This window comes from Apteryx rowi, unplaced genomic scaffold (genome assembly GCF_003343035.1).
Source record: "Apteryx rowi isolate R43461 unplaced genomic scaffold, aptRow1 scaffold_160, whole genome shotgun sequence".
NCBI lineage: Eukaryota > Metazoa > Chordata > Aves > Apterygiformes > Apterygidae > Apteryx > Apteryx rowi.
The window spans coordinates 469,086-492,439 of NW_020447864.1; the positions used below are offsets into that span (position 1 = coordinate 469,086).

Sequence of the window (23,354 nt, forward strand, 5' to 3'; positions counted from 1 at the left end):
AGAACTTGCTTCTAAATTAATTTACTTTCTATCAACAGTGTTGAGAATAGCAAAGAAAAAAAAAAAAGACTGCAAAACCTGTAATTGTGTAATGTACATATTCATCCAAAAACAAATGGTCTGTAACCACTATAAACTTTCAGGGCATCATGGAATTTAAAAGATAAAATACTTTTCTATCATTTAGTTCTCCTCTAATAAGACCAAAAAAAATGGTCAAGAAATTGCTAAAGCTGCACTGATAGTTTTCTGGAAGACAAACAGTCTGCAAATTATGATAAACAAATAGAAGTTGCCAAATCATAGGCCTTATTTTACCACATTGCAGTGTCAAATTGCTCTCTGACTTTTCTTTCATGGGGAATGGTTGCTGCACATAAAGCGGAGAAATGATTATTTTGCTGAACGTGAACGTATTTCTTATTATGGCAGCAGGACTTAGTGTTAATGGGATAGACTACACAAACCCATAACTACAGGGTAGAAGGCACTTCTGCCACTAGTGTCAATTTAAGCTGGCAACCTCATCAAAAAGTTGAATTAATTTTATCTTGCTGAGGTTTCAGGGATTAAACTTGGAGTTAATATGAATGCTTTTGTTTCCAAATGATATTTATGAACCCTAATGTGATTATTTCTGATGTTTTCTCTGAGGACATAAAATAACGTGGATACCATAGATCTCTTGGTCAACTTAGCAGTTGATTCTGCTTTTGGTAAGACAGAGAAATTGATTCTCTGCAGAGAACCTGCTCTCATAAAGGGATCTTAATCTTAATATCCATGGCTGGATTTCAGTTGCATTGCAAGACAATCTGAGAATTAATGGCCCAGTAATTTTACAGTGCTTGTAGGGTTTTTTAGCTTTAAGTTCAAAATATTTTTTTATCATTACATAGTGATTTTTTATTAAAACACACTAGAAATATTTAACAAAAAACTCTCGCTCCAACTTTTTAGAAGAAGCAATAACATAAGGTCATGACCGATGTCATGTTCATGGCCAGTGTCATGGCTGTGCTGCTCCCAAGGGTGTCGTATGCCTGAGGTATGTGGCTGGGTGTTGTGGAATATAAATTTGTAATTAATATTTTCCTGTTATGCTCAGTTCTGAGAGCAGTACTGTAATTAAACATGGAAAATATTCCTTATCCATCATCCCAGAGTGGATATACCATGCCCTAAAAATGGGTGTACAAAGAGGAAAAGGTCCAAGGGAAATCAAGAAACATTGAGATCTGGCTGAAAAGGGCTAGACATGCTGCATTAGCAAATAATCCATTTTTGGCTACTTGCAGATGACAAGATAGACGAGACTAGCAGTGGGGAACTGTCATTTGCAGTCTTACTGGTTTAAAACCTACAGAAATATATATATTCAACTGGATATTTTCACAATAATATTCGTAAATTAAAGATTGTATTTTAGTTTTTGTATTTTTAAAATCCACATTTCACTGGCGTTAAAATGTATTTCACCATCATCTTCAGAGTAGTCAAGATTTCATACCAAATCACTGGTTATAACTCTGAGAGAGCTGGATGTTACTAAAAAAAAAAAAAAAAAAAAAAAAGTGTGTGTATACATATATGTATGCATATATGTATATATATAAAAATTTACTCTTGTAATGCAAGTCTCTTTCTCTGTTTTTTATCATGATAAAAAATGCAAAGCAGTGAAATACATAACAGTGAAGTTCAGGAAAATAATAGAAATTGCACCAAGGCTGAATTAAGGTCATGTTTCCAAGCTCATCAAGTAGTAGCACTAGTTGGGGAAGATAACATTCCTGATTTAAATTAGGTCTTCAGTTTAAGCCTTAGAGAGTTTTGAATATTGCTTTTAAATCAGATGGGTTGTTAGAATCCTGTTGGCTGTTTTTTTCCAAATGTTTCTGGGTCTTCTGTGAAAAGTGCTTGTGCCAAAGGGGAATAAACAGGGATACTTACTTGAATTCCAGAAATATTTGTGGAATGTTCATGGAATTTCACAGGCCTTTTTTCATTTCCTTCAAGCAATCTAAACCAGAGATGTTATAAATACATAGTTGTCATCATGTTACTTTTAGTCTTGAGATAAGCAAGAATTTTCTTGTGTCATTTTGCATGAATTAAATCTTGCAAACTACAATTTGTCCTTACACATAGGAAGTTCCAAAAATATCTCTCACAAATCTTCAGAGGCATTTAGCTGATGCATAGGATTGGGTGGGCCATCTGTACAATAGTAACTTTCATGGACACTAATAACACTTTAGCCCAACTTCCGTCCATCCTCCTTCCCTCAAACATGCACAAACCTTTAGTTCTTTGAAATTAACTCAGTTCTTGAACTACTCTGAAATGGGAAATTGCACATTTTGAATATTCAGTCTATTATCTATCAACATTGGGAAAATAATACCTCCACATAGTTAACTTTCAACTGCAGTTGTGCTATGGATTCACAATGACAGTTTTTAATCTTTATTTTGAACTTGCCAAGGTGAAAATACAGTCTTACCAAATAGAGATGCCTAAAGAGAGAGATCGGTGAATAATTTGTATAGTCAGATGATAGGAACTCTCTTGGCACATTAGTAATTTAGAAGCACGTAAATAGATATTAATTTCATATTTATAACCAGAAAAGAAAGACCACACCACAAAGGCCTAAGATGTTACAGACATTAAAAAACAAAGCAAAACAAAACATTCAAATCAAAACATCATCCTGCTAAACAGAAGAGGTATTAACTGGTAAAACAAAATCAAGCATGCAGAAACCAAATGCAACAACCTATTAGTCTTCCTATTCATACGACTTCCAGGCTCTACTTTATTCTTCTGTCCCCAAACCCATCATCATGTTCTGAAAATAACAAATTTTTATAATTTTAGCCCTGGATAAGAGTAAATTTCAAAGTCAAAATGTCCTAATCAAAACTATCCTTATATCAGATCTTTTTCTTTAATGTTCCCACTGAAACAACTCTGCTGCTTCCCCATGGAACTCCATTTCTTGGTGGATGGGATCTCTTTGTTAATGTTGGTCCTAGTCCTTTGGGGGCCATTGTTACATGGAAGTGCTTTGGACAGTATTTCAGTCTAAACCATTTTTCATTTTTATGTCTTTTTTTTTTTTTCTGATTGATTTCAATGTTTGATTGTATTGTTGATGATAAAAGCAGTATTTCCATTCGGCATACTTGATTGCTTCTCTACCCAGACTGATATATTAGTAGAGCCTGACTGAATGTTGTATTAAAATGTAAGTTTTCAAAGTTGTCTGTGAACGATTATGTAAAGAAAGCTGCAGGATTAGGAAGTCTTAGGATTTTTTGAGCCAAAGTCATATTGGAAGGATGGCAAAAGCAGCGTACAGCTGGAGTTCATTTCTCTCCCCTGCTGTCCCACTGGCATCCAACACATGGATTCATGTCGGACAGGCTCCTTACCCACTTTCTCTGTCCCATTCCTTGAGGTTATGGACACATCTCCTTCCAGCTGAGCTTACTGTCCCCGATTGTTGATAACTGCCAAACTTCCTTCTCCTGTCCATCTCTCTGGGGTTTACTAGATTAGCAAAGACTTGCTATTTAAGATAAATTGATTAATTTTAACTGAAAACAAGGAGCACTCACATGAACAGTTCTGCTAGCCAATATGGCAGAGGAGTGGAGATGAGTGGCTAGAAAGTTATATCAGAGCTGTTTCTTGTGTCAGATTACAAGAGCATAATTCTTCAGCAAACACAGAGCAAAAAATGTGCTATACATCTGTGGTTGGAGTTACATGTGGCAAGGACATTTTTGTGTATTAAAATGTTATGACAAATAATGCAGTGATTTGGTGATTTGGGGGGGGGGGAATATTACAAACCATAAATATTTACAGCTGACCTACCAAAACCTTTCTTGGTCAAAACCAGTAATGCACTTTTCACTTACTGGAATAGTTTTCTATACATTCTGTTCCCAGTTGAGTGAGATTTGCAGAACTATGTTTTTTAAGCAACTCTGTGTATTTTATGTCTTCCATCATTGTAAAAGTTTGGTGCCTAACAACATACAACTGCCTTAAGAAAGGCTATCAGTAGAGGATTTTTATATTACATTTTTGATTTGGAGATGATTTACACAAAAAGTTTCTGATGGAACACAGATTTCAGTGTGAAAGTGTGGGGTTCCTTACTGGTGCATTACGCAGTGTACCTTTTATGTTTCTAACCCTCCAGTATGGCAGCTATCTTTTGGAAACATGTTGTATTATAAAGCCATGGTCTTGCTTTAATATTAATGTGGTTGAATACCAGGTCTAACAAAGATTAAACAAAACCAAAGTGGAAAAAAATCATTTGTGAGACAGTTTTAATTTCAGTGACATGCATTTTTTCTGCCTACACACATTTTTGCTTATCTTCTGTTTTCCAACTCAGCATCACAAATGTAAATAATTTACAGTAATCAAAAGGGGATAACAGCATATCCATTTCAGAATAAATTTTGTTCCATACAAAGAGACATTTGAGAAGCACAAGTCAAAGCCTTAAATTTACAGACAGGTTATACATGCTGTAATGTATCAGCAAATCTGAAGCAGATAGGAGATTACTTGGGATCACTTTTTCCAACTGATATTTCAGAGTTACAGGGGCACAAAAATCCCACTGTCATCACTCATATGATGCACAGCCAAAGTAAATCTATTTTAAATTCAAATAGTGATGGAGATTGTCTAGTAATGTCTGACAGACAGACTCTTAGGTATAAAAGAAATTTTGTTCTCCCATTACTGGTATATTAAAAAGTATTTCATGCTGTCTCTCCTCTAATGTGAATTTCGACTGTGACTTTGTGGTTTCAGGACCTTACTAGGACCAAGAGAAGTCTTTTGTTCTTGACTGCTTATATGTTACTTGCCAAGTAAGCACGATGATCAGAATAAACACAAAAGCTACCACTCCTTTTAAGAACAAAGAGAAGTGACTTGAATATTTCCCCAAAGGCTTCCTGTTAGATAGCCTGAATATTTTTGTATGTATATCATTTCTCTGATACAAAACCCCTGCAAGATAGTAATTATTTCCATTATTACATGTAAAACAGCTGAAGCAGACTTGAAGACCAAATGACATTCAGTGCATGCACTTATCTCACAACAAAAAGTGCTACTGACAGTCAGAACTTGCTACCAGTCAACCTTTCCTGGAACTGGAAGCATTTTAGCTGCATCATCATAGTACTGAGAGACAGGGTTTATTTAGGACAGTGGTATGTCTGAGATTAGGCATTATGCTTCATCAACTCCACTGCTTCAGGGTCTAAATTAATATTTCTGCACAGCACTATGCAGAGCATGAACATCCCAGTTTATGTCTGCACTAGTTCAGAGATCACTACTCTGTACTCTATGTTGAAAGGGAAGGGCAATCCATTGAGGGTCATGACTAGCTTCAGAAAATATCTGGTCTGATTTCTTGATTCATTCTTTTGAGAAATGCTGTCATCACATAGATTACAGTTTTGTAATCCTATGCAGATGTGTATAATCCCAGGAGTCTTTGGTAAGATAACTTGCAGGAATGTATCTTGGAAAAAAAATAGGCAAAAATAATGCTTCTCATGAGTATGAACTTTATCTTCATCATCAATGGCATCTGAGTCAGCTCCATAGAGTGTATAAAAACAAAGTACGGGCCTAGATTTTAAATGGATCATCTGCCAAGGCTCTTGCCTATAAAAAGGCCCAAAGCAGATATAGTTGAAGGATCAGTTTCTAGATTGTGGAAAATTTTTTAATCCATACATTTTTTCTAATCCAAGTTGAGAGTTATTTAATTTTACTTTTTGAAAGGTAATGATAGGCATTTATCCTTAAATGTGAAACTGTAAGTGAAACATAAGAACATGAGAAATGTTCTACTGTGGTCTGTCTAGTCCTRTATTCTCTCTCTTTCAACAGTGGCCAAAGGAGATGCTAATTAGGGAAACCATACAAACCTGACCAGCTTCTGCAGTCAGTTCTCTTTGAACTCCCCAAGCATTCCCAATTAATGTGTTGAAGATGTTAGAGATTACATCTCAGCCTATTCCCTTTAGTGTCTGTTTATGGACCTGTCATCCATTTATTTATCCGATTCCTGTTTGAAACTGCTGTTATCTGCCTTCACAATATCCTATGGCATCAAATTCCAGAAGTTCACTACTTGCTCTGTGAAGTGCTCTTTTTAAATGTTTTGAAACAATCTCCTGCTGGTGAATGAATAAATCCTAGTTTTGGGATTATTGAATATTTTGAATAACAATTCTGCCTTTGCCTTATTTATGGTCTTCATGATTTTCTAAAGCTCGATCATATTCCTCCATCAGCATTCTCCTTTCCTAACTGAAGAGTTCTGGGTCTTTTTAGTCTTTCTGTGAAAGGTAGAAGCTCCATCCCTGATGATATTAGTTGCCCTTTGCTGTATCATCTCTAATTGGTACAATGTCCTTTTGTAATATGGGGACCAGAACCGCAGACAGTATTCAGCATGTGGGTGCCCTGAGACACTGTTTAGCAGCAAAATGACTTCTGTTCCAAGTACCTTTCCCCATGATGCCCCATATTTTTGGCTTTTTTTTGCAGCTGCTATACATTCATCATATGATTTCAAAGAACTATTAACAATGTTTCCAGGATCTCTTTCCTGCATCATAACTGCCAGCTCTGATTTCAGCATCATGTAAGCGTAGCTTAGATTATTTTCCCCTAAATGCATTACTTTACATTTATCTCTGCTGAAGTTCATCTGCCTCACTTTTGCCCATTCACTCAGTTTTGTCTTTCTGGAGCTCCTCACCATCAGTGTGGCCTTTGACTACCTCAAGGAGCTTAGCATCATCTGCCAACTTTGAGATTTAATTGTGCACTTTCTTCTGCAAGTTGCTGATGAAGATAGATACTGAATGAAGCAGTCATTCATTGATCCCTGGGGCCAACCCCCCTACTGAAACTTCTCTGTCATGAAAACTGACTATTGAACCCTACCCAAATTTCAGTCCTCTGAAGAACTTTCTTCCAGTCACCCCGCATTTTACTTTCTTTATAACTAGAGATAGCTACATCTCGGACAGAAAGTGAAAAAACAAAAGAATAGTAAAGATGAGTGTAGTTGAACTGAAGCTTGCAAAGGAGTTTAAAACCAGTGAAGAAGTTTCTTCTAGTACCTGGTACTTACCTAGGAAAAGAATAAAGAGAAGTGAGGTGGTGCTACTGTCTACTAAGAATACATTGGAGTTTAAAGACAACATAGGTACTCTTTAAGTGCGAACAGGGTGTTTTGTCCCAGTTTTCAGCAAGGAAGAGGATGTACATAAAGATAATGAAAGGACACCTAACTGGAATTCAAACAAAGTGATGGAAATTGTTGTATTCAGTGGAGAGGTAAAACTTAGACTATCTGTTCTAACAGGTGGTCGCTAGTTTATAACACTGAAAGAAGTAGCATGTGACACCTCAGTGAATCTGTCAGTTGTATGGTAGTATCATGTGTTCAAAGAATGACAAATAATATTTTTTCCTTGTTCAAAAATAAAAAGATATTAAGTTGGGCAACTGTGCTCTAGCTTGGAAGTGAAACACTCGCTAGTGACCTCTAAAATAAAGATCTTGGGACAGATTATAACGGAAAGAGTAATGAAGAAAAAAAAATAGAAAGTGGAATAAAATATTTTTAAATGGTTTTATCAAAGGTAGAACATAGCATATTAACCTAAAAGTTTAGAAGAGAATACTGCAGTAGTCYGAATCTGTCTAGGTTTAAGCAAAGTGTTTCATATATTGCTGCATAGAAAACTGTAATTAAGCGTGGCCATGATGGGGTTAATAAAACAGTTTGGAACTGGATAAAGAGCTAGTTAAAAGGGATATTGCAGTGTATTTTTGAAAGGATAGTTATGTGGATGAGAAAAGCTTACTTCTGTTTCTTCAGAATTGCCCTGCAGAGCAATCATGTTTTTTGTTTTAATTACTGAGCTTAGTGCAAAAACAAGGTACGCACTTATTAAATTTGCAAGTGATTTAATATTGGAAGAATTGCAATTACTAAAGAGAAGAGGATCATTATGCAGGAAGAAATACATGATTTTGTGGATTACAGTAGCCAAAATAAAGTGATGTCAAATAGTACTAACTGCAAAGTCAGGAATTCAGGAACTAATAAAAAAGCTGTTGCTTATTAGCTCAATTCAACAAGTCATGGGTAAGAGCTTATTTAGAATGTGGGGTTTACATCAAGGTGCCTGGGATTAAACAAAGAAATCAAACTAAATGAGTAGCTAGAAAGAGAGAATGGAAGGGCTGTTTTAGAACAGGAAATTAAACCTTTACCTTTCCCTTTCTAAATGAAAGTTGAGAGGAAATATAATTATGCTTTATGAAACTATTTCAGAGCCAATACCAAGCAGAGAGAAATTTTCTGTGATAAATGATAGTATTGATTTTAAAAAAAAATTGATGTAAAGTGGAAATGAATACACTGGGACAATAAGTTAGAAGATTTGTAACCATCACAGGTGAAAAATTCAGAAGCAACTTTCCAAGCAAGATATTGGGGAAGTGAGGAACTTGCATAGATCGTAAGAATTGTGTGATAGGAAAGAATTGATCTTGTAATTGGAAATTAAAGCCTATGGATATGAAAACTTCAGGGTTTAATTTGTTGTTGTCCCTGAGAGGATGTTAAAAGATTTGTTAAAGATTTGACTACCATTTCTTGATTGTGATTGTTGTGTTGATTTTAGGGATCCCATTGGTCACATTGGACCAGAAATCATTTTTTCCTCTCTAGATGCATCATTTCATTTCTGGGTAGTTTTATTTTCTTCTCTTTTTTTTACTTTTGCTTTACATCTTTTGCTTTTTATTTAAATAAAGATTAGTAATGACTATCGATGCAGTGCTTGGCAGGGTGCACTGTTTCTTCCAGTAACTTCTGAGCAGCAAGTCATATGCCTTTTTGGTGGCCCAAACTCATACTTTCAGAGATAAAAGCAATTGCTAGTTTGAGAATCAAGAAGGAATTTCCATGTTGGCTGGCAAAGCCCATTGCAAATTTTACTTTCCTATATAGCACAAAGTATGTTCCCATTCCTAGGAGTTTTCAGCTATCAAATTCCTTTGGCAGAAATTAAGATACTAGTGATATTTTTCTCCTCTTTTTGTGTGTATATTGTAACTTTTAGGAATTGATTCACCTTTACTAAGACTTTGAGGTGCTTGATAGAATGCTTGCTTGGAAATGCTCATTTGCTTCTGGAAAATACATCTACTAAATTATCATGCGTTATGGCTGCAGATTGGACTTAATGACCAAGGTCATTAAGCCATTTTTTCCATGTAACACTTTATGTAACCCCATACAAGAATGTAACAGTTAAACATTAACATAAGATTAGTAGATATATGTTTAATATATATCTTGTGTACAATCAACAAGAATATCCATTACCATCAAAGACAAGCAATGGCTTCAGTCTTGGCAGGAAAAAGATTTTAATAAAAATAAAGGAAAGATAGTTCATTCTTTGCTTCTCCACACAAAATAAAATTACTGTGGATGGAAATGATTTACTACTTTCTTTTTAACAGTTTTCAGCAGCATTACAAAGGTCTTGATATAGTTGCACTTTGTTATCCTAAAAATTTGATCAGCTGTTCATGTTTTGTTTGTCGCAACAATTATTACTACTTAAAATGCTTTCCAAGTTGATTAATTTAACATTATTTCCATGGAGTCAGGATTTCTCTTGCTGCAGAGAAGGGTTGCTAATGGCCATAATTCAAAACCACGTACCTTAAGTGAACTTTCTTTGGCATCTTAAGAATGTTCAAGTTAAAATTCATCTTTCTGCTAGAGAATTCAGTTTCTGAAGGTTTTATTTTTAGAGTATTAAAAGTACATATTATTAATGTGTTGTGTAATTTTGTTCTTAGAAATGTAATATACATGCTATTTTTTATTATTGTCAACAAAACTGGATTTGAGTCCTTATGTGTCTGTTCTGCTTAATCCTATTTTTAGTGAGTAGCAGGATTTTGATAAAACTATTTAAAAAATAGGTAGAGGCATTTACCAGAATACTTTGTTAAAAATACAAATTATAGCTTTATTTAAACATCCTCAAACTTCTCCTGGACTATGTGAACACTGATTCAGATGGCAAGTACACTTGCAGTTTTGTTCATGAAGACTGAGTTTAAAAAAGATATGTATAGGATTCAGGATCTTTTTTCTTTTTAACAGTGTACCAAGGTTTAGTGTTTTCTTCGTCAAGGAGATAGATAGACTTTTTTTCCTTCAAAACAAAATAGATAGGGTTGAAAGAGTTTAAAAAAAAAGAAATGTAAAGCCTTTAACAGCTGAGGAATTCCATACCAACAGAAAAGCAGTCAAAAAGTTTTGTAAGAATAATTTGATAAAGATTTGAAAAAGCTGAAGTGAAAATTCAGGAAAGAAATTACCCAATTTGTTTTTATGTATAATTCAAGGTCCCATTGTTACCCCCTCCTCCTTTTTCATCTGGGCTCCCATTTCATAATCATTACAAATAAAAATGCAAAGTACATACATTTTTCATGTACTGATACTAACCACTCTTTTTCTATGTACTCTACCAACAATTAGGGCCAGAATCTGATTAGGTTACCTAAAATGCAGCTTTTATATAACAAAAAGGCATAATGTGCTTAATTCAATAGAGAATTTACCCAATTTCTCAGATGCCTGCATGCTCTTAAACAGCTATCTTTTGACAGCAAAGTTATGCAGGTCTCCTCTAAACATCTGCTGTCCTACATGCACAGGACTTCCATTTTGACTGTGCTAACTTCCTGGAGCTAGAAGGCTTCACATGCCTGGAAGTCTTCAGTTTTGGGGAGATTAGCTAAATCTCCTGAAGGCCCAATCTTTTGTATATATTTAGAGTACAGTTAATATACATTGACCACATTGACCACTATTATTTAAAACTGTAGCAATGACATGCAAAAGCAGTGATGCTATCAGCAAGGTAATGGTTACAGTATTTGTTCAGGAAGGGAGCAGTGCTTCTCTAGGAGCTGAGTGCTTGAAATTCAATGTGGTCATTGCTGGGGAATGGCATGCTAACTACTTTTTAAAATCTGGCCTTTGGTAAGCAACAGATTATCATGTTCATTCGCAGAGGCAAACTCCCAAAAAGCTTCAACAAAACAAGAATCCAAGTTCATTCTTTTACAAAGAAGTTTCACTCATCCCTTAATTGTTAATTTTCATCTGCTAAAGGGAATAAGCAGTAGGATTGATAAAGTTGGTTCATCTTGAGTATAAATAGCTAGCAAATTTTAAACTTAGTTAATCTAGGATATTGAACGGAGAGAAGAGACGGCTTACCATGCTCTGTCATGGTTTCTTGTCACAGATCTCTGTCTCAGTGCACCTCTTCTTTTGGTACTAGAGTGTTCCTGCTGAAAAAAAAAAAAAAAGGATCAGTTTCTCATGAAACAGCTCCTGTACTCCCATAGTTTGTAGCCTGAAATACTAAGAAAGCCCCAAACTGGCACTAATTGATTGTATGCCCACCACAGCCATTTTTTTTATTGTCTACCTAAGATTTAGGACATGCATTATTTCAGAAAACCTCAGTATCTTAATAAAGAATAAAGCTAAAATGTAATACAGAATTAAAAGTACAGTAGGTTTCCAAAACCAGATTCGTATTTGTGACAAGTCATTTTTCCTCTGTTGAAGTCCAAACTTCTCTGAAAATAAAATACGCCTCTTTTGTGGTTTATGGTGTTACCGGCAAGATTGGTGGTGGAGCTGGCTTTCCAAGCACCAAAAATACATACAGATCTCTACAGATGTTCCTGACGAAAACCTTCAGTTGCATTTGGTCCAAGCTGTCATGCCTTCATTGATGTAGGCTGTCATTTGGCACAGCTTTTAAAATATTCTTATCCCACCATTCAGAGTCATTTTTTGAAAATTGAGAAGGATACAGGGAAACCAGTATTTAAATGCAATATCTATCACTCAAAACATCCTAAAATATATCAAATTTTCTTGAGAGCATTCTATCTTTTGTAAATGTGTTGATCTAGCTGGAAAAGGCAGACAAGTTTTTGGACATCTAAGTCCTTTTTCAGGTCTAAAACAAGCAGCAAACTTTGTTACTACTGCAACATGGCAAATACATGAAGAATGCAAAAACATATTTAATTTGGTTTTCCAACTCAGTTTTACTGAAATCTTCATTTTAGGTGCAGTAATCCAATTTAAGTTGATWGGTAACTCAAGTGATTAAGAGATAGCATTCTTTCAAATGAGTGTTAATAACATTCCAATAAAATAGTTGTATAGTGTATTACTTGCCTAGTAGTTGCCTTCTGTGATCTTATGTGCCTTTATACTGTCTATGGGCTGCAATGTCTAGCATAAGATACATCCCAGCTGCAACTGTGCTGTTTAAATGCTATGTTAAGGTAGGCCACAGTGATGGTCTGCATCATACCTGATTTAGATCACAATTAATAGAGAAGAAACAAAGAAACACTTTGATAAGTTAACACCATGCATACATCTCTGATTTGCATTTTTGAAAATTAAACAAGAAAGTTCAGAATCAAGTAGACTTAGCATCATATTGAAGATGTTCCTTCTACTAGCTGAAGCATGGTGTTGGCTTTCATCAGTGTGAAATCTTGTCTGCCAGTTCAGTGTTCAGGAAACAAGCATCCAAGTATGAATTCATTTTATGCCTTCTTCTCTTGGGTTTTACAGATTGTTACTCCTCTTAGGTTCTATACTTCAGTCTTTTGCCAGAAGAGCGAACAGACAGTTACTTTTTTCAAACACCATGTCACTTAGCTGAATAGTAAAAGGTTATTCACTCTTAGGTAGGTGTTCGGTTCTATCCTGCACTGTATTAAGCTGCATTAAGCCAATGAAGTAGTAGAGGACAGTAGTCTCTTACAACAGTATCATGCTTCCAAAGACTGTTAATCATCAAAGAGTAGAAATTAGTGGTCTCCTCTTTTATTACAGCTTCCAGAAACCAACATCATGTAAACATCAAATGAATGTGGAAAAGAAGTGTACAGCAAGATACGAGTGTTGGTTTTCCGTGAGAATGTTTCAATATCTGAATGATAGCAAAGAAGGATTGATTGTATGCATAAATACAAATAGTACACTTCTAAGTGTACTATAGTACTCTAATTTCTGAGTTGGATTGTGATAATTTATGTGAAAGTGCAAGATAAAGTCCTTGAAAAAATGAATTTACCTTACTAAGACTTTGAAAACAATTTGAAGAGTAACTTGTGGGACTGTTTTAGCTAAAAAAGTACCTGCAACCAAAAGCAAGATTTAGTTTCACAACATCGTGATACGCTGAACTAACATATTGACCCTCTCTTGTTCTACTTCAGTAAAATTTTTGCAACTTCATCAACTGTTGAAGGGGGCAGATTTAGACTCCTACAAAGAGAATGAAAAGCAGTCTGTTTCTAATGAGCAATGCAGTGTAAGATATATGTCCTGTTTTGTCAGAAGTTATGTGAAATCTGTGATTTCTGGCATAGGCATAAGTGAATCTTATTTATTTAGATGTGGCAGCACCATTGGGTGGGTCTCCTAAAGGTTTTGTGGGTTTGACTTCATAGTTTCCTTTGTATCCACCCCCTGAGCTTCTGCCAAGCCTGCCATACTTCAGATCAGGCTCTCCCTTCATACCTACTAATTAAGGACAATCTTTCAATGTATGTATATATTATACAAATATAATCTTGCAGGCAGGTTTAAACAAGTAAATTGTTGCAAATAGGAGCTCCAAGTTAAATTTGTCATTCATTTATCTTTTGAGACATACAAACCCTCATACATGAAATGTAAAATGTTTCTTTAATAATATTAGTATCAAAACAAGAAAACTTTGGTGTACCAATAGATACACAACTTCATTCTTCACTGCTGATGTCTGCAAACATTTAGTTCATGGTAAGTATTTTCTGATTCTTAGTATCTGTGCTGTCACAGCTGCTGTGCCCGCACTTTGAACTTGATAGTTCTGCTGTTCACTGGCTCCTTATATATATATATATATATATATATATATATATATATATATAAAATATAAAAAACTAGATAACATAAAAGTCACCACACTGTAAGTCCTTGATGTTAGTGCAGATTCTATAGCATCTTGAAGCCATACCATATCAAGCTGAGAAATCATTAGAATCCATAAGTGAAATACAATCAGACTAACGTGGTCTTGATCTTGTTACCTGAATCTAATACAGCCCAGGAGAAAATGTGGAGTTCTATCATGTGAAGGTGATGATGGTTTATTAAGTTGTTATTAAGAGTTTTTCTTTATGTTGTAATTCTCATTAGCATTGTGCTTTGCAAGGTATGACAGGTAGATGAATGAATATGTTTATTTTCCAGAAGAGGAAAATGAGGAAAAGAGATTTCAAGAATTTCAGTCCTTTTGCACTCAGATCACTCTAAGGTTCAGTCTGGTATCAGACTTACCACATCTCAATAAGGGAGCTAAAATGGAATTTCTGACTGTTCCTAGTTGTTTAACTTGAAAAATCTTCTTCTTACCTGCATTTTTACCTGAAATTTCTAAAAATAAAAAAACTAAAGTCAACATGATTAAATTCAGCTATCATATTCCACTTTATTTGTTTATTTATTTATTTGTTGTTCTGTGATCTTGGACAATTTTAAAATAGCTTCATCTTGTTTTACATTAAGTTTATATCCATTTAACCTTTGCATTCTTAGAAAATGCAGTACAATAACATTTTCCTTACTATTTCTGTAGAGGAATGCTTATTACTGTAAAAACTTATTCTTGATGGAATTTCTGTAAGTCACATTTTTGGAAGCATTCCCGTTAAACTTTTTAAAAATTTGAGTTTTACAAAGTCTGCATTTTACATAATATTTCATTTATATTCTTTTGTTTTGGTAATCTTGAAAAAATCACGGTTCGAATGATTGCATATCCTCTGATAAAGTTCATCACAGTGGACATGGTATTTGTCCCTGATTTGTGTCCTGTATGGTACTGTGCAAGTTTGTTCCTTGCAGGTAAGTGTATGCAATGTTTTATTTAGTGGTGACTTCTATTTCAAAATGATTTCAATATATATGGAATAGTTTGTCTTGTACAATCAATTAACTTTTTCTGGCTATAAGTCATGCCTAGGTAAATGACCCATGCACAAATTAAATCCACGCAACACAGCTTGAGGGTTTGCACATTAGACATTTTCACTTATTGTGGAGTGCAGCGGGAGTTGTCTGCATCAGCCTGTAGTATTACAGTAAATATGCTCATAATTTCAAGAAAATGTTCATTTTGCCCTCTTTCTCCCTCATAAATTAACAAATGAAACTCCAAAGCTAGATAAATTAAATTATGCCAGGGTTTTATTTAGAACATTGAGTCTGAATATTCTGTTTTTTCTTTGAGGCTTTTAACTTTCCAAAAGACTGTGTTTTGCAGTTCAGCACTGCAGGGGTACCGCAAACAACCTTGTTTTATGTCTTTCCCATTTTTGAAGTGCAATCTAATGAAGGTAACCATATGTAGTACACATGCCCTTCATGAAGAAGTTAGCTGAGTTTTACAGCAGGGAAGTATTTGCTGTGTATTGGTTTTTGATTTTGTTTTCCTCTTTTAAAGTATTTATTGATTCATTATTCCCAAACTCTGTTACTTCTACTTTTTTCCATTCTGAACAAATGGTTATGATATCTGAGGGATCCTGCTGAAGATGTAACGAATTATGCTTACATGCAAACTTTTCTAATACTTTAGTTTTAATACAAAGAATTTTCAAGTAATTTGAGTTTGATTTGAAAGTGTGCAGAGTTCCTTTGTTTGTATTTGATAATAAATGGAAATATGTAATACTAAGAAGAGGTTGACCATTGGAATAAGAGTGAAGAGCCACAATTCACACTAGTTGCCTTCCTGAAGTTCTTCTGACAACTGTCTCACTCAGATGAGAGCTTTCCCTGAGTCAAGGGGACATTTTGGTCCTGTTGATTCAGTGAAAAAGCTGACAGTTATTGATAAATAGAGCATTTAGTAGAAATAAAAGACTGTCTTTTACTGTGAAAATATAGTTTCTGCAAAATAGATATATGAGCAGATGCCTATCTCATCAGAATACATGGTCTGTGAAAAGTCAAAACAGCTATTCCCAAGAGCTTGCTTTTGTTAACAGACAAAGTCTTAATGTTCTTCTCTCAGAACAGCTCAACTTGCATCCCTGATTCTTGTCTCCTGGAGGGTTGTTTCCAATTCTCTTTGCAGGCTGGATTGACAGCCTCCAGCATGAGGGCTAGTAGAACCCCCCTTGAAGATCTCATACCAGGATCAAAATCTGGTTACCAAGTGAGATCGTGAGGAAACACTGTGATTCTGCTTTCTGACATACCCAAGTTCTGCAGGACAGTTGCTTGAATACATAAAAGCAAGTTAATAGGTGAACCTTAATAGTTTATTCATATGGTGGTATTCCTGTGCTAATACAGACTTTGCTGGAACAAAAAATTATTTCATAGCTTACAGAAAATATCAATTTCATGCTATTGTTTGACAGATTTTTCCAGACTTAACTAAAGAGCACTGCAAATGTTTTCTGTGGGGTTCACACATTAAATTGTATGAAGGCTCCTGTGTTCTCCCTCTGAAAAGTAAACCTTTAAAAAAAAAAAAAAAAAGTGGCCAGATTCAGCACTCTGGAAGTGCCATTTCTAGGTGGGTGCTCTGAAAATCTTTATGAGCATATACTAAAATAATGTTGTTGGTTTTTTTATTTGTCCAATATTTATAAACTGGTATCACTAAAACAGACTCCGATAGGATTTGTAGATGTTGGATAGCTTCAAAAATCAGCATGGTCATTTAAATGCCTACAAGCATGTTTGATCACTTTTGGCCACAAAATAAGGTTTAAGTTTATTCACTTTCCTGCTCTTACCTACTCAGAAATATTCCTTAAGTAATACTAGTGGATACTACCTAACACAGAAATAGCATTTATACCTAACATAGAAATAGCATTTAGCTCTATAATTTCTCTGCTGACATTTACGTATTCAGTGCCACCCTACACCCTACATCATGCTTTAGCTCAGTTTCCCTTTTAGAGTTTGTGAGCCACTATAAAGTAGTTGTTTAGGATTGTTGTGAATAACATTTGTATATATAACAGCATAGAATAAATGATCTTTTAATTAGTTACTTCAGTGATAGAGTAGGGTGCATAATATTTGCTAAGACTTTGCTGATATGTAGGATTCCAACTGTTGTAGGCAAATGACTGAGTCTTGGGATCCCTTTAATATTTTTATGTCACCTCAAAATGTAATTAGCCTCTTCCAAAAGTCTTATTACATTTTTTGCTCAGTATATTTTGAGACAGAATTATTACTATTTTCAAGTCTTTATTCTGTTATGAATGGTACAATAAGCTTTTTCTTTACTTGATCATTTCAGATCTTGTTGCTCTTGTTTAGGGCTCGTGAGGGCTTCTTGTGGTTCTGCTTTTTGACCTACCCAAATTCAGCAGGACAGTTGTAATTTGCACATTTTAGGGAAGGAACCCCCGGGCTGAAACTTTTTTTTTAATAAGAAAGTGGGAGCAGTGCACTAGCTAGGAGTAGGGACTGAAACTAAACTTTTAAATTTCATTTCCAGCTTTGAAGAAAGACTTTTTTTTATAATAGTAAGCAGAACCAAACCTTCGATGAGAACATTCTCAACCATTTAAATTCAGTCTGTGGGTCAAATCTAAATTTTCCCAAAATTTGAGCTGTTGAATTTGCTGCTTATAAACATGAGTTTGCTGTAAATTTCACATTGTGAGTTGAGCACATTTCTGAGTGTTTTAACATCAAAGCCACCTTGCACAACCTAATAATAGAGGTATAATTAAAATTACCTTGATACAAAATGTATCACTTTTAAATACAACCCTGTCAACTGGAGTGTCAAGAGTATAATTACAGGAAAATTTGAGCCCTTTTCTGATGATCTGAATTATTTTTATGGTAATGATTATTCCAGTTCACATTGTAATGACTTGATGATGTGTTGCTGATTCACAGCCTGTACAATATGATGGTCCTTCCTTAGATAAGAATCCTCAAACATTTATTTTGTGACACTATGCTGCAGTATTAAAGAAGAAGAAAAATTGTTTGGCATATTACAGCAAAAGAAATTGTTTCCCACAACACTAATAGTTTTAACTGAATTATTTGATTACCATGTCAACAATGTGTTATCATGAATGGTTTCTTTCTACTCTCAGTTCTGGTTTGATTCATATTGTTATTGTATATAACAGTATAAACATATTTCAATTTACAACTGGAGAAAAATAGAGGAGTCAATAGCACCTTGTCTTAAAAGAACGTATAGCTTATTTGTTCAAATTAGGGCCAGCACAGATGGCAATAATGTTAGTGCACCTTTGCGCATGGAGGCCATTTGAAAGAAGAAAGTGAGGCTACTTTATGAAATTATAGATCATTTCAGGAAACGCAAACAGCATGAATACAGATACAACACCAACTATTGAAGGGCAATAATCTTCATTATAGAGCAGAATGAAAACTCGAGCAGTTCATCAAGCTTCCAATGTTTTTTAGCAATCTTTTAATACGGTTAACGCTGCTGTACTCCGTATTGTCATCCTAAATGTCTCCATCATTCACCACAGGCTGCAGCATTATTCTGTAGCTGCTCTGTGCTCATATTTTGTCAAGATATGATCCTAATAGTTATTTTTAAGCTCCTTTCCTCCAATACCATTTTCAGAACGTGGTTGTTTATTAATCCATATATTTCTGTATTTTCTTTACATGGCTTGTATAAACCATAAAATTTCACCTTTCCAAGAGTTGTGGGGACCTATTTTTGTGTGGTTTATTTAGCTGTACAGTTCTGCTACTTCTTAATGTAACAGTGAAAAATGATTAACAGAGTGCCTTTAATTTTGGCTGATGCAAACCTGGCAGAAGCAATAATCACTATGATAGTTTTGTTTTCCAAACTTACTTCTTCTCTTTGAGATGTTGATTATTAACTTGAGTAGAAAACACAGATTCAAAAAGCCTGCACATTTATATTTATTAATGTATTTATTTGTTTTAGTGGTATTGTATGGCATGGCATTGTTTCTGCTAATCAGCTCTTGTTAAATTGACCGTGACAATTCTTTACGGTAATACTTTTAACAGTGAACAAATAGATGCATATTTTGGAGCAAAGGCAGAGCTACTGGCAGAAAGGTTAAATTCTTTACATTGTGGCATTACATATAAGTAAGGGTGTTTCATTGTTTATGTTAGGCTCAGCCATGAATTTCATTAAGACTTTCTGCACATAATACAAACTTGTTCTACAAAAAAGCAATTCTAATACGGTCAGTTCAGGCTGAAGATTAAATTTAGTGCTACTAATAGGATGAATGTGTTATAAAATTCTTGTAAATCTGACCTTTTTTTTCAAGGCACGCATGAAACATGAGCATTAAATTCTCAGGTCATTGTCACAGAAAATATCTTTTCCTACACTCTCTTTCTTTTTTTGATCACACAGCAGTAAAGGCTACACTATGTCTTTCTTTCATTTTTTTTTATTCAGAAAGGGTAGAGCATTTCTGTGTGCTTTGCCATTCAAACATTCCTGGTGGTTCTATTTTCAACTCAATATTTTTAAATTAGTAACAGATGTGCTGATTCTGTTGACTGAAACAGAGTATATTTTGACTTTTTAAGGCTTTTGCCGATTATTGAACCATGAGTGCTAGTTTTTGTTACCAGCCTTCATCATAAATAGTATCTTTTACTACAGAGATCTCACTGAAGCCAGTAGGGATTAATCTTGAAATGGTAAGTATGATGAGGGGCAGTAGAACATATTCCAGAGTGACTGCACAGTGCATCTTTCTACAGACTGAGCTAGATTCCAATAAGGTGTAGCATCCCAGTATGGCGTAGCCCAAATGTTTAGATATGTTTTGTTAATATATATTTATCATCCCCATTTACACCAAAATTGTAAAGCAGGTGAAGAAAATAAATTCCATACATTATATGTTATTGGTAATGCTGATCCATTAGCACAGAACATATATAAAATTCTTGTGCAGCAAAACTCCCAGGAAACTTTGTATCTCTGCTGCACAAAGGATCTGAGGGTCTTGATAGCTCTAAAGCAGGAAGGAAGGCTTGTGAGTAGGACAGGATAAAGACAGTAGAAGTAAAAAGATCAAGGAGAATCAAATCCCAATTTAAGGAGCATCATTCTGAGGTTTCAGTTGCAGCTAGGAGGCTGAATTAGTAGTGGAGCTATTTTGTGTCTTTCACACAGTTTGGGTGATAGATTCCTTCCCCTCTCTGCTCCTGAACTATCTTCACTGCTGTCATTTATTTACATACAGTCTCATCTTTTCTCCTTGCCTATTTATTGACACATATGCACACATGATAAAACAAAGATACTTGTATCATCTTTCATTCTCCTTAAGCCTTTGAATTTTTTGTTAATAATAATACCAACGAATGATTTATGTGGACCTTTAGATTATCTAGCAATGAGAACTAATAAATAATGCAGACTGTAATGCTTTTCTCTAGTGATTTTGGAAAAGATTTGAAGGCCAAATTGGTCTTGGCCTTGTGGTGCACAAAAGGAAACACGACACTGAAAGCACAAAAGGCAGGAACCGGTCATTTTTGTAGGTACAATTCCTGATTTACAAGAGCATTCGCTAAGGGAGGTTACACTTATGCATAAATAAATGAAGCCCAAATTTTCTTCTTCCAAGCAAGCTGAAAATATTGAAAGCATGTTTTGTGGCAAATATGAAACAGGGATGAAAGAAATACAGAAGCAAAGTGCAGTTTGCTATTGTGAAAATACCTCCAGCTTTCACTTAAGAATACTTCACATATTTTAGATTTTCACATTTTGATTTTATTTATGAAAATTTTAAGTTGTCTTGAGAAATTACAAAATCCAAGTATTCAAGCTTTAGATAAGTGAAGTGAAACTAAATTAAGTTGTCAGAAAAAAAATCTTTTCTGCAAAGTGCTTTTCTGATGGTGCTTTTCTGATGGTGGAACATAGAGCATAGCCTGCTGTGTGCATCAAGACACCTGGGCTGATTTGCTATATATTTTTTCTAAATAGGAAGAAAATAAATGTAAAATGTCTTTCTCTTGATGACACTGAAGTAGTTCCCTCTTTTTCTTGGGACAGGAGGAGAGATGTCACCTGGGTGTCAGGAGGCTTTTGAAGTTTTCAAGCGGGACCATGCTGACAGTATAACCATTGAGGACAACAAACAGCTTCTAAAACAGAGGTGAGTGTCAGCCAGATGCAGTTGGAGACAGGCATCTGAGAGTTCATTATGTGTATGGGTACAAATGCATAACTTTACAGCAGACATCCCAGGCTTCTAGTGAAAACTTGGTACAGAAGCCTGGCCTTTTTTTAATGGGGACATTTCCTACTCAGAAGGCCCTGGGTGATGACAGAATAAAAGTCTGAATAGAATATGAAAGTGGCCTGAGTGATCTTAATGCATCTTTCCTCTGTTTTTACTGTTCTTATCTTCTTAGCCCTATAGAAGTAATGTGGTAAATGGCATTTGTGGCCATGAATTATGTAGAGGAAGTTAGATTCATGTGGCTAAATTTATTACTGTAATTTCCACTGTAGAAAACACTTTATCAGTTTCAACACTGAGCCGGACAGTAAACTAGGAGGTGTTTAACATATGCTTTTGTCTATAGCTACTAACTTGTTTGCCAAGCAAAGCTTTTTTCCGCCAGTTTTGCACTCTAAAATAGAAGTAATACTTTCCTACTACACATTTATTGTTAATCCTGACAAAGAACTTCAGAAACTTCTGGTGAAGATGGTGAGAATAGCAAAATATTAAAAACATGAATATTCAGAAAGGCAGTCCTGAGCATCTCAGAAATTATGGCACCAGTGCTTGTCCATATCACTTGGCTAACAGTACTGTTTCAGGATCAGTTTTGCAAGTGTCAGCCCTCCTTGTGCTGTGCAAGAAATAGGGCATTTTGAGATTGACAATGAGAGATGCCAAAAACAGATCTTGGGACATATACCCTTTTAACTTACATTTCCCCTAACTGGAACTGACTCCCTCTTCTGGTTTCAGATTATGTAGTGGAGATGGGCAGAAACCACGAAGTTTAAAACAAGATTTGCTTTCCCTAAAGGACAAAGAGATTCAGATTCATGTCTTGGATAACCCCTCTCTAATATGCAGAAGCTGATTGCTGAAATGAGTGCTATGTGAATGTTGATACCCTGGAGCAAGAAACTTTCCCCTGCCACTTGCAGTGGATTTTACTAAAGATGTCTCTAGCTCCAAGTTTACTGCAGTCATGAAAATGGGTTTATATCAAGTTCACTCTGTAATTTGAAATGCAGCCTCTGAACTACCAGTTGCATAAAAACTTGGTTACCCAGCCAGTGTTCGAATTGCACAGTAAGAAGTGTGTAGACACCAGATGTTTAAAGGTTACCATAAATTCCCTTTATATGTAGGCCTCTCACGTTAATTTTTTTGTTTATAGTTCATGCGTAGCCTTCATTTGGAGAGGTCTCTATTCATGTAGGAGACACATGACCTCTTTACAGCTAACAATATAATTGCTGTGTCATCACTATTCATAACAATATCACCTTTATGCTAGATTTTTTTATTAGAGAAGTATCAGAAATAATCTTTTTTCTTTCAATAATAGAGTTAAGTCGTATGTCTTTGTCTTGTTTATTTTGTTTGACTGTGATTCATAGTCACGGATGGAATTTGTTGGGATAAATTACTACCAAATTTTAGTTTACATTATTATGCCAGTTTGTAAACTGTGCTGTTTGAGAAACAGATGTGTGGCCCATCCAACTATTCCTGTTTTGAAGGTGGCAGCCTATTAATAAGGGCTGGATAGACAGCTGACTTCAACTTGTCCAGCTAAATCTATCTGTAAACATGAATCAGAGTCAATAGTCAACAGGAGTTTTGCCCGAGTAATTACTAAGTAGTTGATGAGCTTAGTATTTGCCCATGGGAGCTAGGGGAAAGAAAGAGGGAGATACTTTGGGGTGTTTCCCTTAGATCTGTAAGCAATCTCCAAGAGACCTGCTTGGGTGCTGTAAATCAACACCAGTGGAAAAAACTTATTCAGAAAAGCATCACAGACTCTTCAAAGACTTGTGCCTTCCTTGTGTAGAAAGCAGTAAGTGCTGAGGAACCTTCCAGCTGGAGCCATT

The 23,354-nt window shown here is 35.2% G+C and overlaps 1 protein-coding gene across 1 annotated transcript in view; it reads left to right on the plus strand.

Annotated features, from left to right (window-relative positions):
- Positions 1-23,354, plus strand: part of KIF6 (kinesin family member 6) — a 201,797-nt gene that overhangs the window by 128,299 nt on the left and 50,144 nt on the right. The window contains exon 15 of the mRNA XM_026059833.1: positions 21,306-21,408. Coding sequence (XP_025915618.1) covers positions 21,306-21,408 — 103 coding nt within the window. The remainder of the gene's footprint in view (positions 1-21,305; positions 21,409-23,354) is intronic.